Source organism: Ammodytes marinus (assembly GCF_949987685.1).
Source record: "Ammodytes marinus genome assembly, chromosome: 4".
NCBI classification, from domain to species: Eukaryota; Metazoa; Chordata; class Actinopteri; order Uranoscopiformes; family Ammodytidae; genus Ammodytes; species Ammodytes marinus.
This window is the reverse complement of record NC_137233.1, coordinates 19,277,806-19,298,590: the sequence shown is the minus strand read 5'-3', so window position 1 is coordinate 19,298,590 and position 20,785 is coordinate 19,277,806. Positions and strand designations below refer to the sequence as shown.

The 20,785-nt window shown below is 41.2% G+C and overlaps 1 protein-coding gene across 1 annotated transcript; it reads left to right on the top strand.

The window, feature by feature from the left end:
* Window positions 1–2,609: 2,609 nt before the first annotated feature.
* LOC307249723 (piggyBac transposable element-derived protein 4-like) lies at window positions 2,610–4,167 on the top strand (the record flags this gene model as incomplete). The annotated part of the gene is made up of 2 exons (XM_080026574.1): window positions 2,610–3,377; window positions 3,481–4,167. 2 exons carry the CDS (start codon window positions 2,610–2,612, stop codon window positions 4,165–4,167), a joined length of 1,455 nt encoding a protein of 484 aa, XP_079882700.1.
* Window positions 4,168–20,785: the final 16,618 nt, after the last annotated feature.

The following is a 20,785-nucleotide window of genomic DNA, read 5'->3' as shown; positions in this document are numbered from 1 at the left end:
ACAAAACACATTTTGTGAATAGCCTACATGAACGATGCATGGAGGAATGCATTTATTTATATGAATGCATTTATTTAACTAGGCAGTAATTACCATTGGCTACACTGTTTATTGAGTTTTTTAGAAGTTATTAGGACTACCTGGCTATTTAACCCTCTTTGACCAGCAGGAGAGTTGTAGACACTTTAGGCCTGATGAAGCCGCAAACAATGCACTGTTTAAGTAACCATTTGGCTGGAAAGCTTCTACTGAAGGATGGGGACACTTTAGTCAGGGAAACATAGTTTTATCTATGAAGACATCTGTGCGTTGTCCTATGAAACAACTGCTGGTTCCCCTCTCATACTCTTTCTCTGCTCTTGCCTGTTTCAGATGAGTGGTGAAGAGAGCGTTAGTGGAAACCTCCTTGCCCATTCCTCGTCGTCTAGCCAAGCTATTAATCCTATTGGCTCAAACACCATGATGGGGGATGGCGACCACACAGCACCACTGCTCACTGCCACATCTAGTAGGCTCATGAATCACTAATTGATTACATAAACATGGGGATTTGGACTTGTCAGCAAGGATTTTTAAAGAAATTGGCAAAGGTTTTTTGTTTTTTGTTCCATTGTTGTCTATCCAGGTGAAGCGACTAAGTTTGACAGGAAGGACTCTTCATCTCCAGCTCCCCCAATGAGCCTGTCTACAGCCAGAGTTCAGTCGCAGCCTCAGCAGACGGTCACACAGGGTCGGGGCCAGGAACAAAGTCAGGGTATTTTTCATTTTCTGCAATATTTTTAGTTGCACTATGCAGTTTCAGCCAGGGGGAATTTTGTTACTTTTGCAGAGCATGCAGTTTAACTAACACACTTTGCCTACAAAATCAAAACAAAATCAGCTTGAGGAACCTGGAACATAGGTCTAATATACACATGTTTGTCAACAAAGCTGTGGGCACTGCATTTACTGTAACTTGTCCTAACCAATAAGCACATTTTATGCCAACTCCAAGATTGTTCTGTCAGTCCCGCCTGCTAACCCATTTTCCCATTGCTTCGCTTCCTTATGGATACTTTGATCAAGGATCAACAGTTGTTCAAACAATAAGAATGCTCACATAGCTCACAATGTTAATCAATTGGATCAACCTCAATTCAACTACTAGGTGAGTCAATCTAGGGAGAAAAAGGGCTTAACCTCTTCCGCCCGAGAGCCCCCGGTACCGGGGGCAGCTGCGCTTTTCACAACATACACTAATACGGGAATGCTAACCATGTAGCAACATGTCATAAAGCACACCCACTTAACGGAAAGAAGCTCGGCTAAAAGCTTATGATATCCATTTTGACCTAATCGAAACACAAGTCTGACACCAAGCAACTAAATGAGTAGGTAGAAAAAAAGACGCTAACGGCTCATGTCCGAAAAATCGGCGCTAGCGATTATGCTACTTCATAATCATGCTAACGATACAAACATAGATAGTAGCCTATACAAACAGCAATCATATGAACACAGTGTTGCCTCCTTGTGATTGGCGGATAAGTGTTGTTGTGGTGTTTCTGGGGGACTGTACCTCGATCCTATTGGCTCTGACGGATCCACATTGACCAATGGATTGAATGAAGACGTCGCGAGTGACCGCCCCGCGAAAATTGACAGCTCCACAACAAAACACTAACAGCGGTTTTTGACTTTTGAGATAGTAGACACTTTTTTGGGTTTTCTTGACATTTTGCCACCACACAAATAATGGCAGACAGGAATAGAAACAAATGGTTTTCAGTTTCGGAGGTACTTGTAATACTTGAAAATGATAGCGGCGCCCGGCTTATTCCTGTGGACTCACCGTCGGAGGAGGAGGACCCACTGCGGCGAGAACTGGATCCGGACCACAGCAGCGATTCAGATTACCAAATTCCATCACCGCAAAGGTATGTAATCTCTGTTTTTTTATTGATTACTTATTGATTTGGTGTCAAATTACATCTACATTTATAAAACTGGATATGGATGGATGGATGGATGGATGGATGGATGGATGGATGGATGGATGGATGGATGGATGGATGGATGGATGGATGGATGGATGGATGGATGGATAGATAGATAGATAGATACATAGATAGATAGATAGATAGATAGATAGATAGATAGATAGATAGATAGATTATTAGTAGACCTATCCTTAAATTAATTTAGTAAATAAATAGGCTACACACTCAAACTCGTTCAGACTTGTTTGTTGAATTCCAAATTACAGGGCTTGTTGACCTCAACATAGTGTTTTATGTTTGGAGTCACATTTTAGATGAGTGAATTAATATATTTGTTTTTCTTCCACAGTGATGATGATGATGATGATGAGCAAAGAGGTGCTTTTGCAACGGCATCTGCCCCACCCCCTCAGCCACAGCCAGGGCCATCATCAGCATGTAGGCCTACTCCCATCTCTCAGCCACTGCGAGGCCGCTCCACTCGACGTGCTTCAGCTCCCCTTCCTCAGCCATTGCCATCCTCATCCGACTCAGATTCACCTGAAGTAACACAACCTAAAAAAAAGGAAATCGGCAAATCCAAAGCGTGCTCGAGTTGGGTCTGCTACTTCCAGAGGGAAGGAGGAAGAAATGAGCTGGCACAACAGAGCGGAGAAAGACAAAAGACCGGACCCACTCAGATTCATGCCAGCCAGGATCCCTGGCCCCACATTTGACACCAAGGCCTCATGGTCCCCCCTTTCACTCTTCCAGCTTTTTTTTAGCGCCACTGTAGTCCGTAGCATCATTGACAACACCAATGCCAACGCTGTCAAGAGATTACAGGCTGGAAAAAAGTTTATTTGGAGAGCTCTGACGGTGAGCGATTTTTATGTTTTCATGGCCATTATTATTTTCTCTGGCCTTGTGAATGTGCACCACCGAGCGGATTACTGGAGAAAGCAGTGGCCATATAACTTTGCCTTCCCCAGTGAAAAGATGCCCCGGGACTGCTTTGAAGCCATCTTGTGGTCGCTGCACCTGAGCAACCCAAGAGAGGATGAAGAGAATGAGCGCAAGAGGAACACGGCTGAATATGACAGACTCTTCAAAATCAAGCCCCTGTACACTGACATCGTGACTGCCTGCCAAGCAAATTTCCAGCCAAATAAGAACATCTCCATTGATGAAAGAATGGTGGCATCCAAGGCCCACATCAGCATGAAGCAGTACATGAAAGACAAGCCGACAAAGTGGGGGTACAAACTGTTTGTACTTGCAGACTCCGCAATAGCGTATACCTGGAACTTTTTTGTGTACTGTGGTAAAAGTGCGTTCACAACAGGCCAGGGTCTGAGCTACTCTTCAGTGATGGACCTTCTGCCATTTCCTCTGCTCGGTGGGGGCTACACACTGTATGTAGATAATTTCTACACAAGCCCTGCCCTATTTCTGGATTTGTTAAAAAAAAAACATTGGCTGTTGTGGGACCATAAGGAAGAATCGAATTGGTTTTCCACAGGCTGAGGGTAATGACTTACCCAAAAAGGCTGAGAGGGGAGATCTGCGGTGGATAAGGAACGAAAAACTCCTGTTCGTGAAGTGGATGGACACCCGGGAAGTGAACATGTGCTCTACAGTGCATGAAGCCTTCAGTGGACGGACGGTGAAACGGCAAGTGAAAGAGGCTGGTGTGTGGCAGACCAAGGCCATACCTGTTCCAGACGCTGTAGCTGACTACAATCAGAACATGGGTGGTGTGGATCTGTCAGATGCTCTGATCGGGTACTACAGTGTCAGCCACAAGACCATGAAATGGTACAAAACGTTCTTTTATCACTTTGTGGACATTGCTGTGGTGAACAGTTTCCTTCTCCACAAGGAGCTGTTCAAGATAAGGAATGAGCCCACCATGACAACGCCACACACCCAAAAGACCTTCAGGGAGCAGCCTGCTGCAGAGATGGTGGAGTTTGCTGAAGGCTCAGCACCACCACCACCACCACCACCACCACCACCACCACCACAACTCACCTGCATGCCAATGTATTATGGGAGCAATGCCACACAGTCCAGGAGGTACTGCAGGTTGTGCCAGGATGCTGGCTTGCCGAGGGTGAAGACACCGGTTTACTGCAGGCAATGCCAGGTCCCTCTTTGCTTCACATCTAAAAAGAACTGCTTCCAGCAATGGCATGACTTACATTAGTGTAAATATATTTGATGTTTGGAGTTCTTGCCAGTTTGTTTTAGTAGTGTAAATATAGCTGACATTCAGAGTTTTTTGCAGCGTGTTTTTACTTGTGTAGTTTAGTTTCATTGTTACTGTTATAACAATTGTATTGTTCTTTTTGTTCTAATTTGTATATATAAAGATGTATATTTATATATGTATTATTAGTATTACTATTATTATTGTATTATAAATGTAATAATATGTGTATTATTAGTATTACTGTTATTATTTTATTGTATATTATTATTATTATTATTATTATTATTATTATTATTATTATTATTATTATTATTAAATCTGCTCCAGTTGGAGATAAACCTTAGTTACTTTGTATGGTGTTCTTTGAATGGGAAAATGTATATTAGGTGTGGTTTATTTTTCAAAACAAAGCCAAAACTGTTTTTAGAACAGTATTTAAATGGGTGTGCCCAAATGGCTAATTTTTTCCGCCTGAAAGATTTCTCTACTAAAACCTCTCTAACTTTGCTTTACTTTATTAGCATCAATCTTGGCACAGGTAATGATCAGATTGCATGCTATTATTTACTGGAGGATTTGGGCTGCAACTGCATGATTCAAAGGGGGTATTCACTCACTAAAGTGTACAGTTCTGTTACGCGGAAATGAAATATTTCATTTATGCTGTGTTCCATCTTCATTTACTCTGACCCAGTAACATCTAGACTAATGCTTACACCTTTTCAGCAATCTCACAAGTGTTACCTTTATTATGATACCAAGATTATTCATATAGACCTTGTAGTTGCAGAGATATACTCTATTCATTATGGGCATGTCATTTTCGAACGGAATCCTGAGCCAGAGGCCTAGGGCTTAAGAGGTTAACCCCAAAAAAATTGATACAAAAGGTTTTTCAATGGATTCCAGTAGTATTTGGTGTGCTGAATAACATACTAAAAGTCTACCAAAATCTACCCCCCAGAAAGCCCTCATTTCCAAGATGGCGGCGGAGAGCTTGAAATGGCTATATCTCAAATTGAAAAAATGTTGCAAAGGAATTTTCAACTGATTTTGGTACCTCTGGACATGCTTACAAACATACTAAAAATCTAGGAAAATACACCTTCCGGAAAGGCTTCATTTTCAAGATGGCGTCCAAAATGGTGGCCGGCCAAGCTTAAAATGGCTATATATCTCAATAGAAAAATATTATTCAAATGATTTTTCACTTGATTCTGGTACCTGCAAATATTCTTATGAACATACTAACAATCTAGGAAAATATACCTCCCAGAAAGGCTTCATTTTCATAATGGCGTCCAAAATGGCGGCCGGGAGCGTAGAATGGCTATATCTCAAATGGAAAATGTTACAAAAGAATGTTTCAACTGATTCTGGTACTTCTATACATTAAGAAAGTGCGACAAATCTAGGTAGATATAACTGCTAGAAAGGCGTCATTTTCAAAATGACTGCCTGATGGAATAGGGGAGGGCTGGGCGATTAATTGAAATTCAATTTCGATTACGATTTCTGCGTCCCTCGATCATGAAAACAAGATAATCGTAATAAATTGATTATTGTGTTGCACGCCGTGTCTTGTGTGGTAAATGCAGCGACCCCTTCTGTGCCCCCGCCCAAACACTTTCGCTTTCAGCGATTGCAATGCAATGGTTTATTCAGCATAAAGTTAAAGTACTCGCCCAAGACTGATGTTAAATCGAAACACAAAAGCCTTGCGTGAGCGAAATAGCGAGTTGCCAGTTGAAACTCCGTGACGGTGGGTAACGGTGTCATTCACAGTGACACCTCGCCAGTGTGAGCCGCCGCACAGAAAAGCCCTGTGGCTTTACGGCTAAAATTAACCGGGGATATCCTGCCCGTTAACGTTGTTGATGTGGAAGGCAGCTCAGATCTTGTCATCGAGACGACATTGATGAGGTCATTGAAGACTACCGGTGGTATGACGCATGGAAGTGGAATGACTGACAATCAGAGAGCCCTTTGGACCATGTCAAAGTGCATACCATCACAGTACAACACCGCAATGCAGGAGTTCACAAACCAGACATATACAACATCAGAACAGCACAAGGACTCAACAGAGGCAAGGATGAAAAGGGATGCTGCTGACCTGGAGAAGATCACTTAAAAACTTGCTATATGGTCACCTTTCTCTCCAGACTCTTCTTTAAGGAATGTTGTTACAGGTGTTGTTGCTGAGGACGGAGTGAACGTGCATGATTATGACTCTGTTGGACGCAATATCATGCACAAAATGATTGGACAGCCTGCATTCACGTTCTCATTTAGTAGAAAGGATAAAGCCATAACCCTTGGACAAAAATCGTCTATCAAGGTTGCTCCTGATCAAACAATTGATTCTGAACTTCTTTTTCAACGTTTCCTGATTGTCTCCCAAACTGGAGAGCTATCATTGGAGGAGGTTATGCGTTACGAACTCAGTCCTTTCCCTCCTGCCCTCTTTGAAGCTGGAAACATCTTCCGCAAGGCTGATAAACCACAACTTGCGCACGCAATCTGTGATCATGCAAGTGATGCAATCCTAGATTCTGTACCAGAAACAGATCATTATGTTCTTGATGGAGGTTCACTCCTTCACCGAATACCATGGAAGCACGGACAAAGCTATAGTAAAATTGCGCAGTCATATGCAGACTTCACCATCCGCTACAACCATTGTGTTCGATGGCTATGGGGATGGGCCATCCATTAAAGACAACACACATCAAAGAAGAGGAAACAATATTCATCCCATTGTCAACTTCACTGCTGAGACAGAGTTCTCAGGTAAGAAGGAGGAGTTCATGTCAAGAGATCTGAATAAACAAAGGCTGATCCAAATGATAAGCGATGAACTGAAAGAAAGGGGTTGCACTGTGGTCAATTCAATTGGAGATGCTGATGTAGACATCGTAAGGACCGCAGTGGAATCATCTCTTCTTCACACCACTATGCTGATTGGAGAAGATACAGATCTCCTTGTCTTACTACTTCACTATGCACAGAGAGATAGTAAGGGCGTATATTTCAGATCAGACAAGTCAAAAGCTGATGGCAGTTTTAAAGTGTATGCCGTAAACCATTTAAAAGAAGTACTTGGACATGATGTGTGTTCTCAGTTGATGTTCATCCATGCTCTCACTGGCTGTGACACAACTTCTCGGATCTTCGGGGTTGGCAAAAAGACTGCTTTCCAGAAGCTTGTAAAAGGGGATCCCGTCCTTCGATCTTGTGCAAATGCATTCATTGTCCCAAACCAGACCACAGAGGTGATTGATGACCTTGGGTGCCAAGTAATGGCTGTCCTCTTTGGTGGAAAGTGCACAGATTCCCTTGCAGCAATGCGATATAACATTTTCAGCAAGAAGGTTGTCTCAGCTTCAACTGTAACGCCTGAACGTCTGCCACCAACTGAATCTGCGACCAAATTTCACTGTCGTAGAGCGTACTACCAGGTCATGGTCTGGATGGGAACAGAAGATGGTATGGATGCCCTGAACTGGGGGTGGAGCCTGCAGGACAATAGATTTGTCCCACTCATGTCAACAACGAATGTTGCTCCAGACAGTCTCTTGAAGGTCATTCATTGTAACTGTACCACTGCCTGCAAGACACTCCGCTGCTCTTGCAGAAAATATGGACTACCTTGTACTACTGTCTGTGGACCATGTCAACTTAAGGAATGTGACAATCCACTTAACAAGTTTCTTCCAGAAGAGCCCGAAGATGATGATGAATAAAGACCACAATAAGTGTGGCATTTATGTTATTCAACACCAACACCACCTTTCTAGTTTGAATAGTAACCAATTTGAACCATTTAACCAATGTAAGCTTACAGGCAGTCATTTTGAAAATGATGCCTTTCTAGCAGTTATATTTACCTAGATTTGTCGCACTTTCTTAATGTATAGAGGTACCAGAATCAGTTGACATTCTTTTGTAACATTTTCCATTTGAGATATAGCCATTCTACGCTCCCGGCCGCCATTTTGGACGCCATTATGAAAATGAAGCCTTTCTGGGAGGTATATTTTCCTAGATTGTTAGTATGGTGATAAGCATATTTGCAGGTACCAGAATCAAGTGAAAAATCATTCGAATAATCTTTTTCTATTGAGATATATAGCCATTTTAAGCTTGGCCGGCCACCATTTTGGACGCCATCTTGAAAATGAAGCCTTTCCGGAAGGTGTATTTTCCTAGATTTTTAGTATGTTTGTAAGCATGTCCAGAGGTACCAAAATCAGTTGAAAATTCCTTTGCAACATTTTTTCAATTTGAAATATAGCCATTTCAAGCTCCCTGCCGCCATTTCGGCCGCCATCTTGGAAATGAGGGCTTTCTGGGGGGTAGATTTTGGTAGACTTTTAGTATGTTATTCAGCACACCAAATACTACTGGAATCCATTGAAAAACCTTTTGTATCAATTTTTTTGGGGTTAAGCCCTTTTTTTCCTAGATTGACTCACCTATACAATAGGAAAGATGCTGCAAATGTTATTATTTCTATTTTTGATCCAAGTTTTAATCCCACAGGATTTGAGGTAATAAGTCGAAACCTAATTAGTTGTAAAAGTAATATTCTTTCTTCAAACCCACAGCTGTCACCACAGGATCAGCCACTGGAAAGTTTTGAAACCGTGGCAAAAAGAGAGCATCAGGCATGTGAATATATTTTGTACGAAAGTTAAATACCTGTTATTAATTGAATTTGTATTCTGAAGTCATATTACCATATTTCTTTCTTTATAAGGTTGTGTTCACAACATGCTCTGAGTGCAATTTTGTTGCATGTCTTAACTGTCAATTGTTGTCGACACTTGTCCCAGTATACAGTCATGGAAAAAATTATTAGACCACCCTTGTTTTCTTAATTTCTTGTTCATTTTAATGCCTGGTACCACTAAAGGTATATTACCTGACTAACAGAGACAGAAAAGAAAACATGGAAAGCCTAAAAGCACTGTTTTTGGCAGTACAGTGCCATAGCTATTGATGTAAGAACTTAAGTGATTTTGGTTATTATAAAGAAAACCATGGAAAATGTCTAGATATCAGCTCTTCAATTAAACTCTTATGAGCTATTTTTGTTGTTATCATTATATTTGTCCAAACAAATGTATTTTAGTGGTGCCAGGCATTAAAATGAACAAGAAATTAAAGAGAAAACAAGGGTGGTCTAATAATTTTTTCCATGACTGTACATGGCAGTCAGAGGTCTGGATAAATGGCCTGAGCATAGCTGCTCCACCACGCTAGGTGGCACTGTAGCCCTTTCATATAGATCTACGTCCGGTTTACCACTATGTGACAGCACAACTACAAAGATGGCGTAATGGGAGGTTGACAATGCTACAGTACATTTTGTGCATATTTACTTTAAGTCCCAACGTGGAGGAATTAATTATTTTTAAAACAGTCTAATTTTTCCTCATCATAAATGACCTGTAACTGTTAACAAGACCATCAGTGCAAAGAGTGCTGTTTTTATCTTATTTTTATTAATTCGTTTGCCCGGGTCGCGCATGGTCATGTACCCGTTTCCGATTTACGGCATGCACATGCACGTACACCTACATATATTACGTCCATGGCCGGCACGCACTTGGAAAGGATCCCTACGACAACTGGCATGTTAAAAATACTACAGCAAAGTAGAAAGTTCCACGGAACATCTTTAAGCAATATCCCACAGAGGGAGTTCTGTTCTACTGAATATCAGCACGGCTTTGATTATCTTCGGCGATTGCCCTGCGGCCTCGTACCTACGGCTGAATAACAGCCATCAGTGATATTCAGTACAACAGCACGACCTCCAGTGTGATATCGCTTCTATGTAACAGTTCTACAAGCACCATTTATTAGTTAACAGTGATATGCGACAACAGATTATAACTTCTTTGTTTATTAGAGGATTTATTTGGCTCTGTGACTGGGACAGAACTGTTGCCAAGCAACACAAACACACTAGCTTGCTACACGTTACTGCGAGCCAGCTTTATATCTTGAACATTTATCTGTATGTTTCCATTTATTAAACCAGTTAAATACAAGTCTGTTGACAGTCTGTGGTGGCATGTGTGATTCAGCTTGATCAGACAGTTATTAGGAGTGTAGCCTACCAGAGCGCAGTGATACGAGTGCTGTTATAGCCTACTCCAGGGCTATTCAATTAGTTTTGAATGGGGGCCGGTTGGTGGAAATGATCCGAAATGAGGGGCCAGAAAAAAATGCCTAAAATTGATGAGCATCACATCAATAGCTACATATACTGTAAAACACTACAACGACATAGGAGTGCATATATTGTCTTTATTTTATCAAATAGAGTTCACCAGCTTATCAAAAAAAATCCCTATTTGATTAACATAGGCTGCCTGTTGTTTAAGTGTTTAACAATCTTATGAGTTCAGGAAAACACAATAGGTTAACTCTTCAACAGTGCCCCCCCCCCCCCGCCCCCCACAATGTGTTTGTCAAGGGGTCACTGTCCAGGGTCATGGGAGACGTGGCGCAGCACACCGCGGCGAAAATTTTGGATGTATTTTGCTCAAAGTTGCCAATGCACAGTACAGAAATACACAACTGCTTATTTGAATACAAAAAAACTACAGACACTGACTTTACAGTTGTGCAATTTTGTTTGCTATGTGAAGGTACAAATGTTGTGCAAACATGCAGACAATACCATGCAAAGTTCTACTGGTGCAATATTATGCAGACACACTAAATACAAATAATGGACCATGCACTTACACTGCTGTACAATCGCGCGCGCAAAGCCTCATACACAGAGCAGCTGATAGAAAAACGCTTGGAGACACATGTGCATATTTATTTACTGCAGATCGCGGTCTTTCGCGCAGTTATGACCATGCAAAAGCACACATCGCGCGTGCTAGTACATTAATTGTGCACCACTTAAAAAAAAAAAAAAACATAATTTTTTTTTTTTTTTTTGGGGTCGGTCGGTAGTCAAGGCGGGGGCCAGTACATAGTCCTTCTCGGACCGGATCTGGCCCGCGGGCCGCCTATTGAATAGCCCTGGCCTACTCTATATATCAACACTCATGGAATGCTTCTTGACCAAATCAGATCGGTCGGAGCTAACTGTTGTATAATTTATACTAATACATATCAGGAAACAAGTGGATCTTTTTGCTGGGGTGATACTAGAAGAAAGGCACCGTTGGCGTTTGGTTTGTAATGAAAAGAGGCCGTAGATGGCACAACCATGTCATCTCCTTCCACTACCATTGAAATCCCCGACAAGGATTCTAGAGAATGCGCAGAACGAGAAGTTCGATCCATGTCAGAATCGCTAGAAGTGGCTTATCTAGGCCTGGACTTGGTTTGTCCTGATTTTTGTCCGAAGTAGATAAAATAAAGGTGCTACATGCATTTTTAAAAGTCCTGTTGAAGTCTAATTTGTTTAGTTACCTGACTAGGATACTGCATGTAAACGCACTAATAGTTTAATTGTTACAAAAAGAAATATTTCTTTGATGTTCACAGATTGCTCCTACCACACCAGCATGCAGACTTTTCCCATCAAGCGTGTGATAAGATAAGAGTGAGAAAGGTCAGATAAGACATAAGATCATTTAACATGTACAGTACTGTATACTGTAGGATTCATAAGCGTGCAGCATGTATTGGCAAGGCAGACCATGATTATAGGCAGGGGTGCACATAACTGGTACGCAAGTACGCATGCGCACCTATAATCAGGGATGCGTAACGTCACTTGGGTCACTACCACGCTTTTGCGTAACTAACCATAAGGTCATCAAAACAAAATTACACGTGTATCTTGTCACCACTCAATGGAGTAGACTGCTATGGAAGATGTCGAAAAAAATAAATACATTGAGCAGCTTCTTTGGCGTTACGCCACTTGCAAAGAAAAGGCAAACGGAGCCGGAGCAGAAGAAAATAGTTTTTTCCGAAAGGTGGCTCCAATTGATGTGCCGTGGCTCGAAACGAATGATGAGCGCACTGAAACCACAGTGCGTTTTATATAGTGTCAAGCCCTTTGCAATGTTTTTCTCCTGGCCTTTCTTAAAGCTAAACATGCACGTCCCATGTCTTCTTATCCCAAGGATATTCCTTTACTGAAGTGGGTAGGAGTAAATGTCGGGTGCGCATATCACTCACGTGAAGGGGGGACACGGATAATGGAGGCCATCGCGCGAACCATAATCTTGAGTTGAGACTCAAGTTGAAGTCGGCTGAATTTTGGGGGCTGCTTTTTGATGGATCGGAGGACACCACAAAAACCGAGCAGGAGATCGTTTACATTGTGTCCGTGTCCAGCAACGGAGAGTTTACGTCTGACTTTCTAGGGCTGACTGATTGAACTGGATGCCGACCGAATCGCGCAGGCAATAACAGACGGGCTTGTGAAGCTTTTTCAGGATGCAGGCTTGGATGACTGGATGACAAAGTTGGTCGCTGTGTGCACGGACTGGGCTGCTGTCAACGTCGGTGTGTACAACGGAATTGTGCCAAAACTACGCCGGCTGGCTGCGGTTGGAGACTCCCTTGTCCACATTCTGTGCACTGCGCACACACTGGAGAACTGCGCAAAATCAGCTGATCGCAACGTTCCTTACTGTGAGACATTCAATCGCTGCGTGGTCAAGCTTCTACAGTTTTATTTACAAAAAGGTTGAGCAAAGAACACTGCTGTGCTTAAGAAGTTGTGTATTGAAAATGGGATCTCCTTTGTGAAACTGGGTAAGTTTCATAACATCAGATGATCTGCATGTAGGCATGAAATACTGTTAAAAATATCAAGACTATTGCCAGCCATTAAAATGCAGCTGGCTACAAGTGATAACAGTGACTGCAGCAAGTTCATCTACAACACAAGCAGCTGAAGCCGAGGACAGTGAAGGAGACACTGAGGAGGACAGTGAGGAAGACTGCATTTATTAAAACAATGCTACATATGGGGTGAGTACCAAACCCCATCTCCTGGTACTCACCTGAGTAACTCACTAAAAAAGTTATGTGCACCCCTGATTATAGGTGTTTACTTTTCATCTGTTGTGACTGTGATTTACATATAGAGGCAAGTTATAAAAAAATTTTTTTTAAATACTGTAAAGAACAATGTTAATGTATTCATGACACTCAAAAGTGAAAGGTTAAAACAAGATAATTACTTTTCATTGTTTGTATCTCTTCATAGGGCAAAGCTGAAATATTGATTCACTGGGAGCCATGTCCAGAATGGTATGTATTCTGCTGTTTTTTCTGCTTCATCTCATACCTTGTAGTCACAACCAAGTAGGGGTGTAACAATCCATCGATGTAGATCGATCCATCGATTGATTTGCGAACGATCCAACTGAATCGATACAACGTCCAAACATCGATACAGATCGATGTTGTATATGCTTTTATTTTGACAATGTCCTTGCCCGGATGTTTGTGACACCATTTCCGCCCGACCGCAGCAGGCTTTTCACGCTTGTTATGATTATCAAAGTTAATTTCGGACACTGAAACCATCGGTAACAGACCTGTCGGTGTTTGCACCATGGGCAGAGGATCATATATCCCCGCTGACAGAGCAGTCGAGCCGGCGCTTAACGGGGCAGCGCGCCGCTCGACAGGCTCGCGGGGTTAGCTAGCGGGGCATTCGGCTGTTATCCCCGCGGGCTGTCCAGCACAGCGCTGCCCGGCTCACAGTGTAAAGTTACAAGAATGCGCGGCTTGGCTGCTCTCTCAGTGGTGAGAAGCTCCTGCACTCCCCGGGGTGGTCACCCTCTCCCCGGGGTGAATTTACAAGCCACCGCAGCCTCAGCTAAAGAGGATAGCTCTATTAGGCTAATGAGCTAAGCTAGCGAGGAATCCACCAATTCAGTCCTGTGCCCTGAAACCCTACACGGCCCATAACTACTCAAATGTCACTCCAAGCATTGTTTACTGCCACTACACCTTAAGATATGAATAATAGTAAGAGATTGAAATATATTAATCTTATGAAAGATATTAATCTTATGAATGATAGTAAGCTTATGAAAGATATTAATCTTTCAATCAAATAATTCAAGCTAATATTTTTTAGCTGTATTTTACATCTAGTATTTTATAAGGAAGTCCCCTTGACATTAAATAAAATGTCATCCAAAAGAGGGAAATAGCCGAGGTAGCAGCTTTCAAGATCTTTAGTGTTCAGAATGCATACAATGGATTAAAATTATACAAACAATTAAGAAGGCTATTCTATTATCAACATGTATTGTTAGATAACGAGATAGGCCATCTTGTGTTAAATGGGCATATAATATCGTCTCATATCGATCGCAGGCCCCTGAATCGAATCGAATCGAAATCGTATCGCAGCGGATTTTAGATATCGGCAAATATATCGTTGTCTAATGAATCGATTTAATATTGTATCGTGATGAAAGCAGCGATTTACACCCCTACAACCAAGCGCCTACACCTACATGCGATCCTACCACCAGTAGTATTATTTATTAAATTATCACTATAGCTTGCTATGCATTACATGTGCACTTTTACAGTATTTAACTCTGTTAATGTTAGTTATTATTATTGTTACTTACTATTTACTTTTAACTACTTAGTTGCCTTTTTGCTTTTAAAACTCAGCTTCTGTATTGATACGTGCTTGACATTAAAGGGTTTAATGTGATTTGAAAGACTCAACAAGTAACAGTTATATAACACGTTTTCTTTCTGTTTTCAGTGGTCAAGAGTGGGCCCATTCCTGGCAGCCAAAGGATTCAGTTGAATAAAATATCATCTCTACTAAATTTGTTTCTGCTTATTTATTATAATTTTCTTTTGTTGCTATGCTGTAGAGATGACAACCTCTATTTGCAACATCAAATATAAAAACAGACTATAGGCCTACTGACAACAGGTGGTTATTGTTTTTTTTAGCCTCTGTTGTTGAATTGTAAGCCAATGTCAAGGTTAAAAGGTCAGCATAGCAAAGCAGTATTGTTCATCAACAGCAACGTGCCTGAACCCCTGCAATGAGTTTGTGTCTGTCTGACCAGGCCTGGTTCCAGAACAAAATGACTTGGGGTGCATCTGAGATTACAGGGGGTGTATCAGTAGGCATCCAGCCATACATAAATTACGTTAGAATGCTCACTTACTTTTGGCGAGCTTAGAAGTAAAATACAGACAGAAGCAGACATGGTTTAGTAAAATAAACATAAAACATTAATTTCAGAACTTAGAAGTTTTTTTCACAGTAGAGACACAATTTAACTGGGGGTGCAATGCATGCTTATGCACCCCCATAGAACCAGGCCTGTGTCTACCACTGAGCATCCATCACATTGGATAACGGAGGACCTGACACCGTGAAGTATCCTCATGCCACTACACTACCCACAATCCCCAGCCATTGTTGCTATTTGAAAAATAAATTAACATAGGCTAATCAAGTATTGTGTTCATGGACATCAAAGAACACCCTTAAGCGATGACCCAATCAGGTGTAGGTATGCCAATAGCAATGCAATCAAATCTGTTTGATATAATCACAGTGGATTATGATAGGCTTTCGATATGCATGCTGTTCATTCAAAAAACACATCAGATTTGAAATATGCAAATATGTTACATGTTTCACCCACCTATCAATCTAACCTTTCTGCCTTAGAGATTTTTTGCATCATGTTCCCTGTATGGCAATGGATTAACATTAGTAGGCTCGAACAAGATAAAACTGAAAAGTGAAGTGACATAATTTGTAAAATTTTATCAAATGAGTAACTTTTCCAACCATTCAATTCCATTTGATATTGTCCACCACTGGCATTTTCCTATACATGCGCTGCCCATCTGGTTAAGGCAGAGGATAAATCTTTACAATCTATGAACTTAACTGCACACAATACCAATCGCATAGGCTATTTGTTGTGCTAGCTAACGACCCTTCCGTGCAATCACAATGTTTTATTGTGGTTTGATTGTTTGAAAATTGTATCTTCAATTTATTTTTCAAAACTACGGTAGCACTAACTTGTGAAAAAAACTGATCAAAAGCCATAATGGATTCTTATCCATCCTTGGTTATACAGTTGTTTCTGTGACAATGCAGAAGTGAATTTCCATGTCATTAGTACAGATAGCAACAAAAGTAGATTCTGGAGTGTATTTAAATTGCCTCATTGTGTAATGTTTGTGTCTGTCTTGTTGAAAATAAAAAGGGAAATTTTTCATTTTGCCTTTGTTTAAAAACTTAAATCATATTAGCCTAAACCTCTTATAGGCCCTATATAAGGTTCTCAGCCATCAGATTTATTTTTTGATGATAGGAACTTAATAGGATATCCAAAATTCAAAGGCCTACATACGTATGTATATGTAATTGAGACAAATTTGACCTTCAAACACACAATAAGCCTTCTTAGTCGGCTGCATTTATGCAAAAAAAAAGGCTAAACCCCAAAAAATTCTAACAAAAGGTTTATCAGCTGTTTCCTGTAGCACCAGGTGTCCTTAACAACATCCTGAAAGTTTACCACAAATGGGTCCACTAGAAAGGTGTCATTTTCAAGATGCCGTTTAAGATGGGCAGGAAGCCCATAGAAGCCCTCAGAACTCTGGGGCTGTTCTGGACGTTTCTGCATACTTTTGGTTCTGCCTTGCTGAGCCACACTAACAAATATGCAAAACTAAATGTTTTGAAAACTGGAAATATATAGACGTAATGTCATTATGGTAATCCGAAAAGTTGGATTGAGGTAGCATCAACCTAAATACATTAATTATGAATGTATTCATAGGTGTTTGTGTCAGGCCTAGATTAACATTGCAGTCTATGGAACCCTTTGTTCGACAAACATTTGCTCAGAGGCTCCCAGCTCTTATTGTGAAGGGCCGACTGTTTCAGAAGTCACATGACTGCGACCGGGAGAATATTTCCTTTCTACTGATCTAAAAATTATTCATGATTAACTTTGTGGGAGTGACAGCCAGTTGAAAATGATGTTTTTCACCAGGTCTGCACTATGTGTAATAGTCCCCCACTCTCAGATGGAATGCTCCTTCGTCCCATTGACTCCCATTATAAAACTGACAGCGGCACTGGCCGCCGGCATGTTGAAAATGGGGCCTTTCTTGGTATCAAACTTTGGTAAACTTCATGTTGTTAAGAACATCTGATACTACTGGAATCCACTGAAAACCCTTTTGTTAGAATTAGTTTGGGCTAAAATCATAAATGCAGCCGACTATCTGTCAAGCTACTCTTTACCATATACGTCTTAATCTGATCAGGATGGACCACACAGGCTTTGTTATACAACAATAATTACTCGGGAGGAAAGAAAGATTATCAATATGTTATGATGGACTGGTTAGATATAAACCTTTCCGTGTCCAGTGAAGTAGGCCTGTATCTCCTCGCACAGCATCTTATATGGCACAGGCATTTCTTTCAAAAGCTCATAACTTGGTCAATTAAAAACAACTGTGTGTAGAAATATAAATGCACAGAAATGCATCAGCATTACTATGTGATAAATTATCGGTTCATCCAGCGTAATCCAGTCAGCTCTGGGAAAGGGGACGCATGGCTATAAATGGTCATATCAAGTATAGGGGAAATATTTATGTGAAACATCAAGTAGTTTAAGGGGTAATTGCGGTCTAAACTGGTCCAAATTGAAAAGCATGACTAAAGGTGCGAACACACTAGGCACTTTACACGCGTACAGACGCGTATGAAATCCGCCCCTTTTCCATAGGGAACCATACATGGCGCGTACATGGCGCGTAAATGCGTCACTCGCGCTAAAGCAACATTTTCACTCGCGCTAAAGCAACATGTTTACGCGCGTATATATTACGTGCGTATATATTATGCGCATATAGCTACGCGAGGAGTTCAAAAAATTGAACTTTTGTTGCTCCTACGCGAGACGATTAGCCGCGTTGGCCAATCAGCGTTGAGCTTGACCCGCGACGTCACATACATTGGCAGGGTCGGAGAACAGTGTACTGTACACAGAGGCTGATAATGAGAGACACCGAGGAGAAAAATGTATTGCGGGCGGCCGGTGCTGTATGAAGCCGCTCGGGGTTAGAACACGTGGGGAAAGTAAACCAGGAGAATGGACTTCCTGGTTAATTCAATGTGCAGCTGTGCTTTAGCCGAAAAACAAAGTTAGCGCCGTATAGCATTAGTTAACTCACCCTGTTGTGTGCGGGCGGCTAGCGCCTCATATTATGAACCCAAACATGACGACTGTCCGCGGGACTTTCACGACAAGTAGAGCGAAGCACCAGTGTTGATCTACGCCAGCCACGGTCCCTTGTCACAGCCAGGTAGGGTAATTTTGGCTACTTGCCTTTATGTTGTGCCGCCGTGCACCGATGCTGCTGTAACTGTGTTTGTTATGTAGCTGCCGTGAATATGCAATGCTGTTTTAATGCTAGGCCATTTGTGCTGTTCAGTTTGTCTTTTGGCACCGTTGTTGGCCGTGTTGTTGTTGTTTTTGTGCAGACATGCACGCTGTTGTGTCGGGTCTGATCAGCCATGGTTGATAAGGGAAATACAATATCGGGAGGGAGACTAGGCACGTTACGCGCGTATAACCATTTTTGACACAAAATGATCAAGCAACATTTTAGCTGCGTTACGCACGTAAATCTTACGCGTGTAAAATGCCTAGTGTGTTCGCACCTTAAGGATAGGGTCACCATCAATATACTGCACAGATTTTGCTATTATATAGTCCTTAAAATGTGGTTTAGTGATTACACCAAGCTTGGACCTAATAGAAAAGTACACATGATCGTGCCTTGGCAGAGAGCAACATGAAAATGAAACTTCATCGTAGGATGGCAATTAAGACACCGTTGGAAAGGCCTTCTTCTGCAGAGTACAAATATGCCACTGCAAACATTCTGGATGGTTCCTGCTCCTCAGGAATACCCTTTGAACCTTGAACCTGAGGCACTTTTTGAAGGCTTACATAAAAGCAACACAATGTGATACATACTTGGGGAAAACATTTTTGGAAAGATCTTGACCTCTTCTATCATGACCTTTGTCAAACCAACAGGGGGCGCTACTGAGTAGGGTCAAAGACTGGAAAAAACATGATTTCACCCAATTAACAAGAGTAAAAATTAAATCTGACCAAATAAATGTGCTCCCTACTCCCTATAACATATGGTACACTTGCAAAAGTCCCTTGACACATTTTAAATAATGATGAAAACTCTTTAGAACTACAAATAACATGGCGTCGCACACTTAAGTCTATTGCATTTTCCGAACGTTTGTAGTTCTTTTGATTGATTTCCGGGTTATGGTTACGGCCGCCATCTTAGTGACGTCACATGCGCAGTGGCGGGGGAACCTCACACACGCCCAAAGCAATCTGTGAGGATTTGGTAGACCATAGATAATATATAAAAGGTAGTGACTCTGACAGCGTATAACCATGACAACAGACATAAATATGTGACAACAGATATAATTGTCCAAGTGGACTCGCCGTATGTAAATTGTACGTACATCAACGAGATAAGTCGTTACGTCACTAAGACGGCGGCCGCACACTGCGCATGTGCGTGCGGATTCGGTCGCCGGGGGGATTCGGTAGTGACAGTCTGAAAGAACGGGGTGCGTTCAATGACAAAATGGATTTTGTTTATGAGTTTATGGATTTCGCCAACCGATTTATTTATTTTCTATAAAGTTTCAGTGCAGAGGTTAGTTTGATTACATATAATGTCCTTCCAAAATGAACCTGTATAGCAGAGTGCAACTGCAATTGATTGGAAAAATGTAATTGGTTAAAGAAAGCTGGCAGTGGCCTAGTTGGCTTGTGAACACTCACAGCATGTTCAAAGTCCTGAAATGTCATGCACTTTTATATCTTAGAATGACTGATGAAAGCAGTACAATTATGATTTCATGATTAAAAGTCCTGTTATGCATGGCCATACGTCTGCAGTTGTTGATTTCTGTTGTATTCTCAAAAGATTTGTGTGCTTCAATCTATAAATAAGTAGCCATTTGTATTACAATATCACACCTAGTTAAGATTATATTGACCAACATATAGTTAACACAATTAACTTGAATAATTTTCAAATTTTATTGTTAATTTCTAATTAACAGTTTCTCTTAATGACATTCAACCATTAATGTGTCTATCAAGATGAGTTAAGTCAGTGCACTGCAGTGATATAAATTCATTGCTAGTGACTTACCTTCATCTATTATGTCCATAAATTAGCAGTATTCAACAACTGAATTTCAAAGTATCAGATGCAAGTGATACAACAGAAACAATTAGGACGAGCATTAAAAAGCATAGCTGCATAAATAACACGATAAACAGTTTATTTTATATGTTTTTTAAACTAAACAATCAATATGATTAGAAGAATAAACAGATGAAAGCTTAATACAAATCTTTATTTTTTAGTCTCCTATAAGCACCAATTCACCAGCTGCCCTCTTCCCCAGGAAGAACTTCACAGCCTGCCTCAAAAAGGCCAAATCCATCCTGCAGGACTCCTCACACCCTGGTCAAATATTGTTTGAACTAATGCCATCAGACAGTAGATCCATGAAAACAATCAC